This window comes from Pterocles gutturalis, unplaced genomic scaffold (genome assembly GCF_000699245.1).
Source record: "Pterocles gutturalis isolate BGI_N339 unplaced genomic scaffold, ASM69924v1 scaffold28088, whole genome shotgun sequence".
NCBI classification, from domain to species: Eukaryota; Metazoa; Chordata; class Aves; order Pterocliformes; family Pteroclidae; genus Pterocles; species Pterocles gutturalis.
Genome location: NW_010124007.1, coordinates 44,442 through 59,825, shown reverse-complemented (window position 1 = coordinate 59,825; position 15,384 = coordinate 44,442). Strand labels below are relative to the sequence as shown.

Below are 15,384 nucleotides of genomic sequence, written 5' to 3'. Positions count from 1 at the left end.
CCAGTAGAAGGAATGAAGTTATCATTTAAATCTTGGAATCAAGACCAAAACCCTCCAAGGTACTAGTTATACAGGAGAAATTAAATATAGGTCATTGCAGGCTTTCAGTCTAAAATTGCTTCTTATTTTGCAATTTTTAATTGCAGGAAGAAGCACATGTGTTATTGTAATAATATTGTATTTGTTTATTTTTCAGGTGGAAATGATAGGAAATCCCTCCTCAGAATGTTAGAAAACAGCTTACCGACACCTTAGAAATATCATAAAAATGAGATCACAAGAGCAAATTTCAGAGCAGTAACTGACTGTGGAATCTTAAGAGCAGGCAGACTCCTCCATGCAGGAAACCTGGAGTTGTCACCAATAGCTTTTACTCTGTTACACTAGGAATCTAAAAGGATTTCAAAAGAGACTTTCGGTTCATAAAGAAAACAGAAAAAAAACCCAGGGTACTTAAGGGGTAGCTGTGCCAGTATCTTTTCCTGAAGGTAATCATTACTATGGAATTGGAACAGTTAAGCAGATAACTTATAAATAATAATCAAATAAGCCAAACAGCTCAAATATCACATCTCCAGTGATAACATTTTCAGGAGAAAAATCATCCCCATTGCTCGGTGAGCTCCATCAAGCACATTCCTTCCCCAGCCCGTCCTGGCACCACCAGGCACAGTGGTGCTGGAAGGTGCTGCCTCATTGCTAACATTTTCTTAGAGTTTGGAGTTTTTGTAGCTGGCGTGAGTGGGACAGAATGAAACCTGCAAAATACTTACACAGATTATACCGAAGGAATGTAGGGCAAGGATTAAATTATAAACCAAAGTGACTTTAAATGAAATAACACAGCAGGTTGTGATGACCATTTGATATGCTCATTTCGTACCCAGCTTTCAAGATACGACAGAGGAGTGTGTGGCAGGTGTGAGAAAGAGAACGGGAGTCCTGGCCTGGCTGAAGGCTTGTATGATATCCCAGGTGGGGTCTGCATTCCTCCTCCTTGCATCTTTCCAAACTACCTCTCCTTGACTTGGTGCCTAGAAAATCCGGTCACCTTAAAATATAGTTAGCGACATGCCAACGTAAGAGTCCACAGCAACATCTGAAAGTGATCATTTTACTGCCCACACTGGAGGAATGTTTCCCCACAGGAATAAGGAATTTTATGAGCGTTATAAAAAGTTACTGGCACTGCACTGTATTATCATCGTGGTATAAATTACTGATCTGCATGTCAGCCTCGGGCCAGCTGGGATGGCAGCCAGAATCATCTCTGTGCTCTGGAAGAGCTGCATGGGCAAGTGCCTTCCTTCGCAGCCTTCATCCTTCGTGGCACACGGTGTGTTCCTCCTCAGGAGGGATGGAACCAAACCAAAGGGCAGAGAGGGGCAGAGCAGAAAGCTCTTGCATCTCATACTGATCAGAATACCACTGCAGCAGCAGCAGCAATGTTTTGATCACATTTGTCTTGCTGCCAATAACAACAACATAACTCTGATTTGCATCAATGGATACCAAAGCTGCAGCTACTTTTCCCTTACTCTCAATCTTGGAGTGAATTAAATAGAGAATACTTGAATATACTTATATTTTTAAGAACTAAGTATACTTAAGATACTTAGATTCTCATCAGGCCGTACACTTCAGCTGCACAATTTCTTTTTTTTCAAGCACACTGAAATGTACCTTTTTTGCTTTTAGTTTATGTTTCCCTGAGGTTGGCAGACATTCTGTGACAGAAGGAGATATTATGTACAAAATGCAAAATATTGGTATCTATACTGTCCCTTGTATTCCTAAGCCAAACATGGTTGAGCCATCTCCCAGGCAGCAGCAGCAGGGTGGGGAGGTGGCATCTCACTAGTGGCAGTTCTGTCCCCTCTGCCTGGAGCGGGGGGCTGTGGGCAGGCACATACAGCACGTGGTTACGCCAATGCAACCTGTGCCCATGCATGCACACCCAGCACAAAAGGGCAATACAGCCAAAAGCACAGGCACAGCCTGCTTCCTACCTGGTCCTTTACTTTGGGGGGAAAAAAAAAAGCGGCACCCAAGCCCTGATCCATCCATCAGGAGCTATGTAACTAAAGTAACACCAAATTTTGGGTCCTGTAACTTAGCACAAGCTACAGCTAGATGATATGTCTTTATCTCCTGCTCAGAAAACCAGTGCAATGAGGCAATGTCGTATGAAGAATACTGTCAGACAAATGAGAGAGACTGCAGCTCAGGCTGAAACAGTCTGTATGCAGGGGTTGTCATCATTTCCCCTTAGCCTTGTCAGTGATCCATTAGTGGTTCCAAGACACGTTTTTATTTTCAGGGTTCTATAGCTCTGGGCTGAAATGTCACATTTGTGGTGTCATCAGAACATATAAAATCTGGTTCAGTCATGCAAGAACTAATATGGGGAAAAATAAAGGACTTCTATAGTCTCGGTACCTTTCCTTTTAAATTTTTTTCACTATCTTTCCAAATGCATTCATTGGGCTTCAATATTGCACACTACAGAAAACCCAAAATGGGACAAGTTTTTCCTCAGCAAGTAATCCAAACTTCTATCATTACAAATATAAATCTCCATATCCCATCTGTATGGTCCTTACTAAGCACAAATAGTACCTCTAATTCTTTAATGTATCTCTGTAATGTGTTTTCTGTATTGCTATAGGGACCCACTGGAACAGCAGTCAATAAAACTTCATGTCCCAGTCACTGGACTGTTCTTCCTATCTCTTGATGCTTGGAAGGTCCAATAAGAGTTTTGTCTGCTCTTCATCTAGCACGAAGGGCAGCAAATACACCTCTCATATTTTTGCTTAAGTTTCTACAATTCAGAAGCTAACATTTTGCTAAGCATCAAGATGAATGCTGCAAAAAGTCAGTCCCAAAAAAAGTTGTGGCACGAAAGTAAAATTTGCTGACAAGCTAAAAGGAAATATGATGAGAAAGACATAGAAGCTTAGATAGCAAGAAATCAAGTTGTGTTCTACAAGACTTACACACCAGCAAAGACAGGGATGAAATGGGTGCAGCAGGAAAGTGTAAGCAAAAAGCAGCTCTTTTAGAAGTAGCATCAGGACAGAGTCATTGTATTGATTAATTGCTTTTATGCAACTGATCACTATATTTAATCCAGTAAATCTCTAGGGGTTTTGACATGTCATTAGTGAAGAAAGACAGTCAGGAAAAAAGGTATAAAACATCAAGAAATAGTAGATATCTAGGAAAAAAATGTCACAGCTTGCAAGAAATACAAAATCCAGCATCTCTGCTTACTCTGTAATTTGAAGATGTCTCGTCTAATTTATCTAAATGTGGCTACCAAAAAAAAAAAAAAAAAAAAAGCCTTTTTGTAATGCATTGTACCTCTGCTTTAAAAAAAAATGCTTATGCATTAGTTAAGATCATTATTATATAAATAATATCTTTCTGACACCAAACGAGAAAATATTGTTAGATGTTCTCGGATACGATAAGGAGTCTCCAGGACTCTGTTCCCACCAAGCCAGGAGGTTGCAGGCTGGCAGTGTAAGGTTCAAACAGCATAAGAGAATCACGGCTTAGTCAGCCACCACCTTTGTCCTCAAGGCATAAAAAGAGAACCAGTTTGGGATGTTTCAGAGACTTTCAGAGAAGTAATAAGGGAATTCCCCAGTAACTCCTCCTTTTTACATCCAGGATTTGGCTGAGTTTTTTCCAGGGTTTTTTACTGTATGGGTTTTCAGAATGTACTTCTGTTCTCGGCATTTCAACAACGTGTACAATTCAAGACACCTTTGATGATCCCTGAAGTCATGGATTATTCTTTCTTTCTTCACTGAAGCAGCACAATTTTAAGTCAAGAGCCACAGTTAAAAGTTTGCCTTTTTGGAATCTGCCTTCCAGAAACAGTCTTCAGCATCTACTTAAAATTTGCTGCTCTGCAATATTCTTGCCAGTGTCTGTATTTTCTACTGGCTGGTTGATACTTGCAGGAAGTAAACTTTAAATCATCTTTTTTTCTTAAGTGGAAGAATATCTATGGCTTTTTTTTTTTTTTTCTTTTCTATTTGCTGAGCTCTAACTTTCCTCAAAGGAAAGCCAAAGAACGAGTTAGAATATGTAAATCCAGTTCTGGGATATACAAAATATTCAAGCTGAGGGAAGTAAAAAGCTAATCAACAGTCTGCAGACTGTGCTAGAAGAATAGAATTATACAATAAAGAAATGCACTATATACTGAATTTGTGCTTTTGTTCCCTTGGGTACAAATTTTACCAGAATAAAGCACTAAGTCTCTGCCATTCTTATTTTAAGTTTTACTGGAAATATTTCTATCATTCCATCAGGTTTGATGTTCACAGCAGATACTTGGGTTTGATGTTTGTTTGGTTAGATGAGAAATACGTGATTTAATGTGACATCACATACTCCAAGGCGGTCAGATAAGTGTAAGGTTACACGTTTCTTAAAATAAATAATCAAGCTTAATAACACGTTTATAAAGAGCTTGTTTCCCCTATGCTGTCTTCAAGGGATTGTGTGGGACATTTATACTAATGATTTGCACACACCATCTCATTTCACCCCTCCCAAGTGGTCATTCCCACGCTGCTCTTTCATTCCTGCACATTTTAATGCTAAAGAGAAATCTGCAAAAGAAAATAAGGCAGAAAATTCCCTGTTAGACAAATTACATACCCCTAGTTAGGATTTAAGAGTGGGAATTTCATTGTCAGCCACAGACCTGTGTTTGGTGCCGTGGCTGCGCACGCTTGCTCCGACAATTTCCAGCACGTGTCAAGTGGGTGGTTGCACAGAGAAGCATCATCCCACAGCTCTGTACGGGTGCAGCCTGTACAGGGATGCACCTTCGTTGCTCCTGGCTGTTTGGCCATGAACGCAGTCATAAATGGGCCTTGAGCATCTCACTGAACCTCACTTGGTAAAAGCTTTGACCCAAAGGATTAAAAGTTAACCCAACCTTATCACACACTGAGCTCTGGAGTGAATAGGAACTGACAGCACGCGGCCACTTTGCAAGAGAACTCGGTCCCGCAGAGGATGCTGTATTTATGTCTATTTGTCTCATACTGGCAAGTGTTCTCAAGAGCAAAGTAATGCTTCTCTGAAACAGAAACGGTATTTGTGCTACATTTCCTTCTGCTCTATTAAATTATTCCCTGGATGATCTTCTTCCTTCGCCCACACCTCTCTTAGCCCCACCAACACTTTGTCTAACTCTTGGCAGGTTTTCAATGTAAATATTTCTGCTCCTTGAAGGAATTTATATAAAGCTCAACTGCTTTGCAGAGGAGAAGTGCCTGAAGCTGTCACAGCTCCTTGGTGACAGCTTAGGAGGACTCAACACTGCATTCACAGGACCAAGGAAGAGAAGGTTTGACCTCCCCTCTACACAAGCTCTGCTGTTCACCAAACAACTTCAGTTTAAGAATTACTTTTAAGCTTCAAAGCTTTCATGCGCCAGTCTGAAATAAAGGTCTGGAACAAATTTTCACTGGTAGCATTCCACAGGTGTGCAGTAGTCTCATATTTGCATATTTATCAGTTTTTGGAAGTACAGTGGCTGTACAATAACCCTCTGGAGGCCACTGTGGCTGAGTCTGAGAATGTCTTTCCTCGAGGAGATGCCCTCAGTCAGTACTGACTGGCATCATTTTATTAACCTCCTTGAACTCCCACTGATTGACTCCTTCTAAGAATCTGATCCCACTAAATGTTTAGCCACTCTCTGTAACCATGTTTTCTCCCCACTTTGAGCAAGAACAAACAAACCATTGGACTAGAAAATAGATCATCACAACAGTTTCATGAATTGAAATTAACAGAAATCAGGACTTTAACACTGCCATAAATCTAGGGGAAAAGTTTTCTATGAATCACGACACAACCATTACATAAAAAGTGAAACGGAGAAATCAGAAATTAGAACAAGAATTGAATACTGTGCTAGCTTTTTAGTTAGTTGGAAGGCACAACTAATGGCATTCAAATTGCGAGACTGACTTTCTTGACAAAGAAAGATCAATGCAGTTCCGAGGACCTTTAAGTAATACTCCTAAAAGGAAAACTATCATTTGGCTGCCATATGCAAAAATTTTTAGGTTGAGTGAAGAAAAAAATCCACAAAAACAACTTTCTCAAATCTGAAATTCCACAACTTGTTGAGGGTAGAATTGTCATCGTTAATAATAAATGGCAACCAGTAAGATTTCATCAGGGTAGCTGAATAATTACAAACATCACTCAGTAAAACCAAATTCCCTGGTGTGTCTGGTGTTTTCCCCAAATTTATTCTTTTTGCTGCTATTCAAGCTGTATTTGATATCAATTACCACAGCAGACAGAAACAAGGAATGAAAAATACAGACAGCAGTGCTCCCAAAATTATTATTGAAATTATTTAAAACATCTTTAGGCTAATAAAAGATCTATTGTAAAAATTGTTGCCAAAGAGCAGCATAACTCACACACAGTCTAACATGGATCAATCTGTTTCTTAAGCGTCACAGGATGTTTTTTCCCCTTGTAACTTTATCAAGTAGAAATCTCCTGGCACGTTCAGTTCATATATTCTCTATCTAATAGCCAGAGAGAGACTATGAAAGGAAAGCATCCACTGTGTGCAGGTGCACTGCAAGAATGTCAGATCTTAATGCATGGTATAACAATCCCTCCACTGCACGGAGAAGAGGAGCTGTGCTGTTTTACACAGCCTCTCCCCTTCCTCCTATTTATACAGAGCAGGAGATAGCTCACAGTAGCATCTCCAAACTTTTGGTAATATCACCAGTTATTCCACCATTACACTGAACAAAGATTTAGTCACGCTATGCAGGATTATTTATTTCACAGCTCTTTGGTTAGCATGAGTGCAAAATAATGAACTTAATGACTTACATTGGACTAAAAGCTAGCAACTAAACGTTTTTCACTAGATGATAAACTGTGCATCTAGGGATTAATTCCACCCTAAATCCTTACATGATCTGCCAAAGTACGTTTCATCAGTCTAACCCCGTAAGGTCTTCCTACAGCGTACCATAGATAATATAAATACAAGGAATGATTTAATTCTAGGGTGGAAGCATTATATCTGCCTTCTACCAAGTACTCAGGCTTAAAGGCCCACATTAGCTGGCACAGCACTCCAGCTTTTGCCTATTTTTCAGCAATATGGAGTTTAATACCAACACTAAGCATACATATAAATATATCAATACCATGGTATAAGATGACTAAATAAGAATAGATACACAGATACAGATATGGCAAGAAAAAAAAAAATCAGTTGACCAGATTATACTTGTTCTAACTAAACCTGAGAATTTATTTTAACCAACATTGGAAATACTTATCTATTTCTTTGCCTCTGTGACATTACTTTCTACACTGATCTTCACTAGGATTTACAAACTGATCTTTATATAAAGCATGTTCTGTAGCTCCCTGCATTAGTTATAAGCATGAAACATCTCTGGGCCCAACCCTAGAAGAACAAATAAAAGCAAAAGATCAAAATCTAAAAGTCTGAAGAAAATAATTCTCAAAGAAAAAAAGCACTTAGAAAATGAAAAACTAGGGGGGAAAAAATAAATTAAAAAGGAGAATGCAAGGAATTTATGGTTTAAAAAGAACAGGTTAATATTCTGAATTAGAACATTAAACCTATCCAACCTTTCATTTACTGCAAATTAATTACATTTCATTCTATTTTATTTTTTCATGGGATTTGTCTATTTATTATTTTCCCATCTTCTGTCTCTCCTCGTTTAGCACTATCTACTACCCAGCTTCAGCAAAGCACTCAGCAATGTGCCTGATCCACACCACACGAGTAATCCCTGTAAAACACGTTGCTGCCTCCTTCCCTCTCTCTCCTAAACTGCGATGCTCTGGTTGGCACACTGAAAATGTTATCATATAATCCCTGCCTTCAGTTGGAGTGCACTTTCCCCTTCAAAGCATATGTTAGTCATTAAATGATAGCTTAAACACATCAAGATTATTGAAATTTATTGTGAGGCACTGCAGAGGAGGAAGGATGCCGAGCTAGCTTCAGGGTGAGTCACCGAAACGCAGCTCCTCATGGCTGGCCCCGTCCCAGCAGGAACCTTGTTGCTGACCCAGGTTGTGTTAGCCTCTTCAGTTGGGAAGGACTATTTTTTTTTTTTTTAAATAAAGGGAAAATCCCTTCTTAGCAGCTGCACATTTCCTGGTAGAAAAAGAACTCCAAGTTTCCATTACTAGTGGTTACTATCATTATCTACCAGCTTTGTTGCAAAGCAGAGGAATCGAGTTAAAATGCCCACTGTAATGAGCAGTGGGGAGGGACACAAGCAAAACCAGGAATTTACCATCCACAGATTTCTCTAAAGTACAAGTCTCTTGCCATTTCTGAGCTAAAATTAACGTCATTTTTTAAAGACAAAATTTTTATTTACGTTGTGTGAACTGAGTACAAGCATTGTTTTAGACTGGTGGTGTTACTGTAACAGAGCCTATACTTAGCCATAACGCTGCCCTGTAATAAGTGTGGTCACCACCACAATGCCATATCAGGTGACTTGGGCTCTGCTTTAGAAGAAGTGCCACTACGATGACACCCGCCCCTGCTGAGCAGGTGTCTTGTTTTTCCATTGCTGGTTAAATGCAACAGCTCAGAAGCATAACAAAAAGGGCAGAATTCATGCTAAAATCAGTGTGATTATTTCTGCATTAATGCTGCTAATCACCAGCAGCAGAACCATAATCTTTGCCTCTGTTAGACTGTATAACTGGTGTCTCTCCCTCAACCTTCCCCACTTTTCTGTTATGGTTGGGAGTACTCCACTGTGAATGTGAACCACACTCTAGCTTTGCCATTCAGTGGTCCAAGGCAATATTCACATCATTTTCCTGCAGAAATCACTAATACTGAAAGGGGGGAAAAAAATCCATTTGAATTAAGTAGACGTGTAGAGTTTTCATAATCCTCTTCCCAGCTATAAATTCATTCTATTTGGAAACTGCCCACTACTTCTCCATCACCAGAACAGCAAAGTTGAAGACAACTTTTCAACCCTCATTGTCACAAACTAAGCTTTTTCAGTTCCACAAAAGTATTCTGAACACCCTTGCATTCATTGTTAACGCCTGATGTGCAACATGCCAATATGCAACTTTCACAAATCCCGAGTCAGATGTCTCTTCACTGCAAACTAACACGGAGGAGCTTCATGTTCAAAAACCTTAAATATTCTATGATTTCCAAGTACATCCAAATGAACAGATTTCCTGTTACCATCCATATCCTTCTAGATCTTGTGCTCTTTTGGACACACACACAACCTCAAAAAACAACAAAGTGATCTGAGGGATTAAAAAAAAATAACAACCTATGGCCTTTCCACAACAACATTCTAAACCAGAATATGTGCAGAAGACCTTATTCTTTTCAAAACATGTTCCATCTTCACAACAGTTAGTCTTTCATTACCTTATCATTTTCACTACACTTGTGCATGTTTCCAAGGCAGCAGAACATAAATCAGGAAGACAAAAATAGATTTAGCATATTTACCATTTTCTGAGTGAAATATCATTTGTTTGTATGCAATTAAACATCAGCCATTTATGCCGCATAAATCATTCCTGCAAGGTTAAGAGGTTTCACAGAGACGTGGGAAGACATGCCAGAAGTCTAGGAACTTGAATACAAGCACGTGATAATGTCTTGGGTTGGCAAGAAAAAACATAAACCCACAATCTAATGGGCAAAAGAGCACGAGCAAAGAGTTCAAACTACACACAAGAAAAGTAGCCTAACTCCCTCAATACTTAGTGCTAGTGCTTTGAAGTCACCACCAGTGCAAAATAACCTGGCAAAGTATCTCAAGGAGAATGTGCAACAGTTTACTCAGACCCCACACTACTGAAAGAAAAAAAAAAATTAATTAGATGAGAAAACTGAAATTTTTCAGTTATTACTGCAATAACTAGTGAGATATTTTCTAGTGAATTTTCTACTTATTTACTTAATGTACATGCTGACAGAACATTGTATTTGCAGAAATTATTTGTACAGAGGGTTTTTGCTCTACTCCTCATAAACATGGGCCCATTTAACTGCTAGGACTCATTCTGTGCAACAAGTGGTGTCATGCCAATTCTCTCTCTCACAGATACACATAAGATGTTAGAGACAGAAAAGTGGCTCAAGAGCAATTCTCAGCACTTAGGTACATGGTCTACTCCAATGTAATTCTCATCACATGTGAGAACATAGTAAAAAATAATATGATAAGCAGCTTAGGAAAATCTAGATCTTAAAAGCCTGGGAGACTACATACGATGCAACACAGCTGAAATGAGAAGGTTCGAACTGTTACAAACCAAGGAAAAAAAGACAAGAACGTCTTTCTTCAAATTCCCTCCACCACAGTAACCTATCTGGAACCTAATCACATTGTAGACAAATTGAATTGAACCTGCCCAGAGGATCCAGAAAGTCCTTTCTCTTTTTGCTTTTAGATGGATTATTCAAGACACACCTAATGGAGAGATAGGACACAGTAGCATTAGATTTCTACTCACTAAAAAACACTGCCAGTACAATCAACAAGACAAACTATTTGAAAGAAATTTTCGTTTGGGCTTGATTCTGTTTTCTCTTCACATTGTTATGAATAATGAAGAATGGAGTTGTACCAGTTTGAAAGCAACACTAGATTATATCACCATTAGAGTGAGGACTGAGAGCTTGGCCCCATAGGAGTCAGGAGTTCTACCATGAATTGTAATTAAATCAGAATTTTACCCTTTATATTTAATATATGTCTTTACAAACAGTTTTGAAGACATACTCTCCAAGCATTGGGCTCCAGTGAACTGGAAATTGTCAATCAGCAAAACTATTTCTGACCTTTCTTACAAAAAAGTAATTATAATTTGGGCATTTTGAACCTAATCAAGCTTTTTGCTATTTCAAATGCTACAGTTTACTTCTGCCACTTCAAAACAGCTTGACCTCATCAAGAGAGATTTTACAGGATCCACACGCTCAGTGGGGATTAGGGACTGGTGGTACACTATTCTTACTTTTCTGTTTACAATTTCAAACATGAAAATTATTAACATCTGAGTGTTGGCTACTTCACCTCTGCAATAACTTTTGTTCATAACATTTAAATATGGATATAGGTATTAACGCTGTGCAAAGAAACACAATGTTTTATAGCAGAAACCCTGACAGTTCATTAAGTGTAGCACAACTGGCTGGAACTCCTGCAATAAGCCATCACCACATGCAAGGATGCTTTGAGGATGTAGTCACTGATGAGGAACTTAAACAAGAGGAACTAAATTGAATTTAAAAATTGTGTTCCCAGCTGGGACAGAGCTCTACATCGCTGGACCAGATTTGATGTTGTTAGATGTAAACCCTGTAATTTTTTCTCCTCTTCCTGTGACAAATGTTCAATCAAAGGCAGAGTGCGAAGTAGCACAAGATGCCACAGTTCTGTAAAATAGGATAACTGTGGAATTCAGTTCTGGGTTTATAAGTCAGCAAGATTTTTCAAAGTTTATTGCTTGGTATTGACTGACCTCCAACTGCTGATGCACTGTCACTTGCAAGCAGAAATTTGAAAGAGAAAAAGCAGATGCTTTCTGCTGTAGATTGATAACACTTGGTTCCAGTCACCAGTGGTTATTTTCTTTAGGCAAGAGGTAATTTTATAGATACTAAGTGGAAGCTGGCATATAAAATTGCCCACATACCCAAAGAATAAAAGTCAGCAACTAAACTGAAAATTGAAAGCAAACTTTACTTCTGCACTTTCCAAAACATTCAAGTACTTCATGATGCCCTCATTCCTGTTCCAATACCCACCACCAAGGACTAATTTACAAAGAAATATTGAGAACTTGTTTCAAGGCAAATGAGTGATAACACACGGAAAGTATTGTGCCTCCAAAGGCTTAAGACTTATCTGACGTGGAACTGAAGCCTTCTGTGAACTACAGCTTATTACAAAGCAATCCTGATTCTTTGAACAGGCAATCTGCAATGTGCTTAATGAAAATCTATAATTTTTGTTACCATGCCTTTCTAGGCTTTTAGAGTGGATTCCAATGAGCACATAAGTCCTGGGATGTTTCTGTTAATAACATTAACAATACAGAACTATTGCTGTATTTTTAAGAGATGCTGTATATCATTCATAATGACTATTGGTATTTTAAGGTCACCCAGGAGCAAGAAAATTAGCTGCATCTATGTTCATTTATCACTTGAACTCAAAGGATTTTCTGTATTCCTTATAGAAAGGATTTCACTTTCTTAACAAAGTGCCAAACTTTGCATTGATTTTTAAATTACAAGTTCTTTTTTTTTTTTTTTTCTGCGTAATTGTGGTACACTCCGTAAGAGTCACAGTTTTAATTGTATTTTATTCAAGTTTTTCTGACAAAGTCCATCCAGTGAAAAATTGTACCTTTGTTCTGCAGATGTGGGCAAAAGTCATTGTTTTTCCTCGATCAATACATAAATTAGTCAACACTTAGCTTGCCATAAAAACAAATTGGCTCCACATTGATTTGTCTCTCTCATGGTAGCACTAATATTTGTGTACAAATGGGAATTAGTTCTTCTCTCATTTTATTTTCCTATCAGTACATTATGTTAAACAAACCTCAGGATATGGCACACTGCTGGCCAGGCAAAAGACAACAGAGAGGAGGATGATGTTCCAGTACCGTTTAGAGGCACAAGTCCCATTGCCTCATTAAAAGCTCAGTGAAAATGTTCCTTAATCTTCTCTCTACCTCCATGAACTGCAAGAGAACTACCAGCACGTTTTTGCAGTGGAACACAGCTAAGAGAAGAGGAGGTCTATCTTTTCACTGCACTTTACCATCTCCAAAGGAGTACCCCAGGAGAGCACCTCCCAGGCATGCAGGCTGCTCTTACGATAATGAATTCTGACGCTCTCATGTGACTCCTGGTTCTGGAGATTTAAGAAAGTCATGTAACAGAATATGAGATGGGATTAACAGGAAAAGCTGATAAAGCCTCATTGATGAAGCTCTGTAGCGAGGAGCACAGAGGAATCAGGTCACTGGGGGGTTCTGGTGGGAAGCATTCATTGCAGAAATTAAAAGAGCAGAAGCAGAGAGATAAATGAGAGAGGAGTTAGTCAAAAACTGAGCAGAGAAGCAGCTGTTTGAATGATTCAGTGTAATAAAATGGGAGGAAAGACTAACACTTCATGGTGAGGCAGACAACTCCCAAGCACTACGTTTGTTAAAAGGAACCACATGGAGCAAAGGAATGAGATGGAACAATGCTGCATTAGTCCTAACTTGGTAGTCTCTTAGTAAAGCACATTTTTTTCCCCAGAATGAAACAAATCTTTAAAATGGCATTTGCACTAAATATGTTTGGGGGAAAATCAGCTACACTAAGAATTCCCAATTTGCATCTGATCTTCATGTGAGGAAGAGAAAAGGCAAGAATTTATAGTTACTTTGTCCACAAGAAAGCGACTTAGTGTGGTCAAAGATCAAGGTCTATGCTACACAGCCATATGGATTTTCCAAAATATTGGTGCAGTTTTACACCATTTCTCCCTCTGTTGCTTCTTCTGACACATGCCAGAACATGTGTATGTATTTCAGCCTTGACATTCTTCTCTTCTAAATTTCCACCCTGTGCTGTAATTCCTCAGATCATATCAGTGAAACGTTAGTTCTTCTCTAGCTGCTCCCACTATGAAAAACATCTTGCCAGAAACATAATCTTTTGAGGATATAATTTTACAAAATGTACTGTTGCTTCATTAGAAAACATCTGGACAGGTCAAGATTAAGCCTTCTTCAGCTGCAAACTACCAGTCTTCGCATCATCCCACGCACACTGAAGGTGTTAGTTGATTTCTGTTATCTTTTTTTTGCTGGAGACAGTTCATCCAAGTTGCTGAAGAGCAGAGCATCATCATTTTTAAAATCAGTCAAAAAATGTCTGTCTTTCACCAAAATGTTCCTGAATAACAACTGACTATTGTAAAATATTGTATCAACTTTTGTCTCTCAGTTTAGAAAAAAATTTGCTCATAAAGAGAAATGTTTATATTAGAATAAATACTGCAACCTATTGCAAAGAAATTATTCAGAAAATGCATCTTTAATGTAACTTGCCACCTTTACAGTTATGAAGAACAATGTCTGTCTGAAGACATTTTGTGTCCAACGTCTGAAGTTTTGTCAACCTTCTCTGACCAAGATGCTGTGAATGCAATCTAAAGCTTTTCCAGAGAAATCCTAGATCCTCCTTGATGTGCTGAAATTCTTCGAGTCTCTAGAACAGAGACTATCCCATACTCCAACCTGACCCAATCAGAAGGTATGTCAAAGGAGCTGGTAAGTTTAGAGAGTGTTCACACTGAATATTCTGCAATTACAGGCAATACTATCTGTAAACGAACATAATTTTCTTGCATTACAGTCTTCAATAGTTTTTCAGGTGAGCTATAGAAAAAAACCAATATGTATACATAGAGCAAGCTCTTCCCGTTCTTTCCACAAGTGTATGTTGACTGGCAAAACTGTATTATGACAAACACTGAATAAAAAATAGAAAATATTTAATGAGATTTAAAATCCCACTGTCAATATAACAACTTAACAGAGTAACAACAATAGATCTGAGCCTACGCTGTCACAGAGCACTACTGGTTCTCGCTCATCTTCATCTTGTACCCCAAGCAGCGGGAAGGAAGGGACAGTCATTAACAATATCCACTAGGGTAATTCTCCAATATGTAAAAAGTCTCAAGCAAAAAGGCCCTCAAATACTGCAGGAAAGGCAGTATTATATCTACAGAGAAGGCAAAGGAGAACTGCCTTTCACCCCTAGCTATGTCATTGTGTTACAAAAATGAACACTGTGGGTAGAAAGAGCGGATCAGCATTCCTCAGAACGGCAAAGAATAAAAGACTTAATCACTTTATGTTCTTGCACAAAGAAGTTAATTTTAAATCCCTGATGAAGTCTTCTTGCAAAAAAAGAAAATATTTTTAAAGCTGTTAATATTTTTGTAGTATACAAGAAAAGGAGAGTAACAGAAAAGCTGGTTTCAGGGATTGCGCAACAAAATAAACAGTTGTTAGAATAGTGACAATTAAAACAAAAAGAACACTATAAGAAGTAAAACATCCACATCTACCCTATCCACAGGGAGTCTTTACTTCTTAAGAAGAATTAAACAAGTAATATTTTTATCCTGTGGAAAAAAAAGGGATGGCTTATTCATCCTCATTCATGAGAATTTCTATTTTAAAGTCAGAAAAACCATTTTCCACTAATGGAAGCTTGACCAGAAAATTTTCTGCCTGCTCTGTTGG

The 15,384-nt window shown here is 38.5% G+C and overlaps 1 protein-coding gene across 1 annotated transcript in view; it reads right to left on the bottom strand.

Annotated features, from left to right (window-relative positions):
* Window positions 1-1,317: 1,317 nt before the first annotated feature.
* LOC104465188 (probable G-protein coupled receptor 133) overlaps window positions 1,318-15,384 on the bottom strand; it is a 47,380-nt gene continuing 33,313 nt past the window's right edge. Inside the window, exon 14 of the mRNA XM_010078131.1 lies at window positions 1,318-1,545. Within this exon, the coding sequence (XP_010076433.1) occupies window positions 1,318-1,545 (228 nt within the window). The remainder of the gene's footprint in view (window positions 1,546-15,384) is intronic.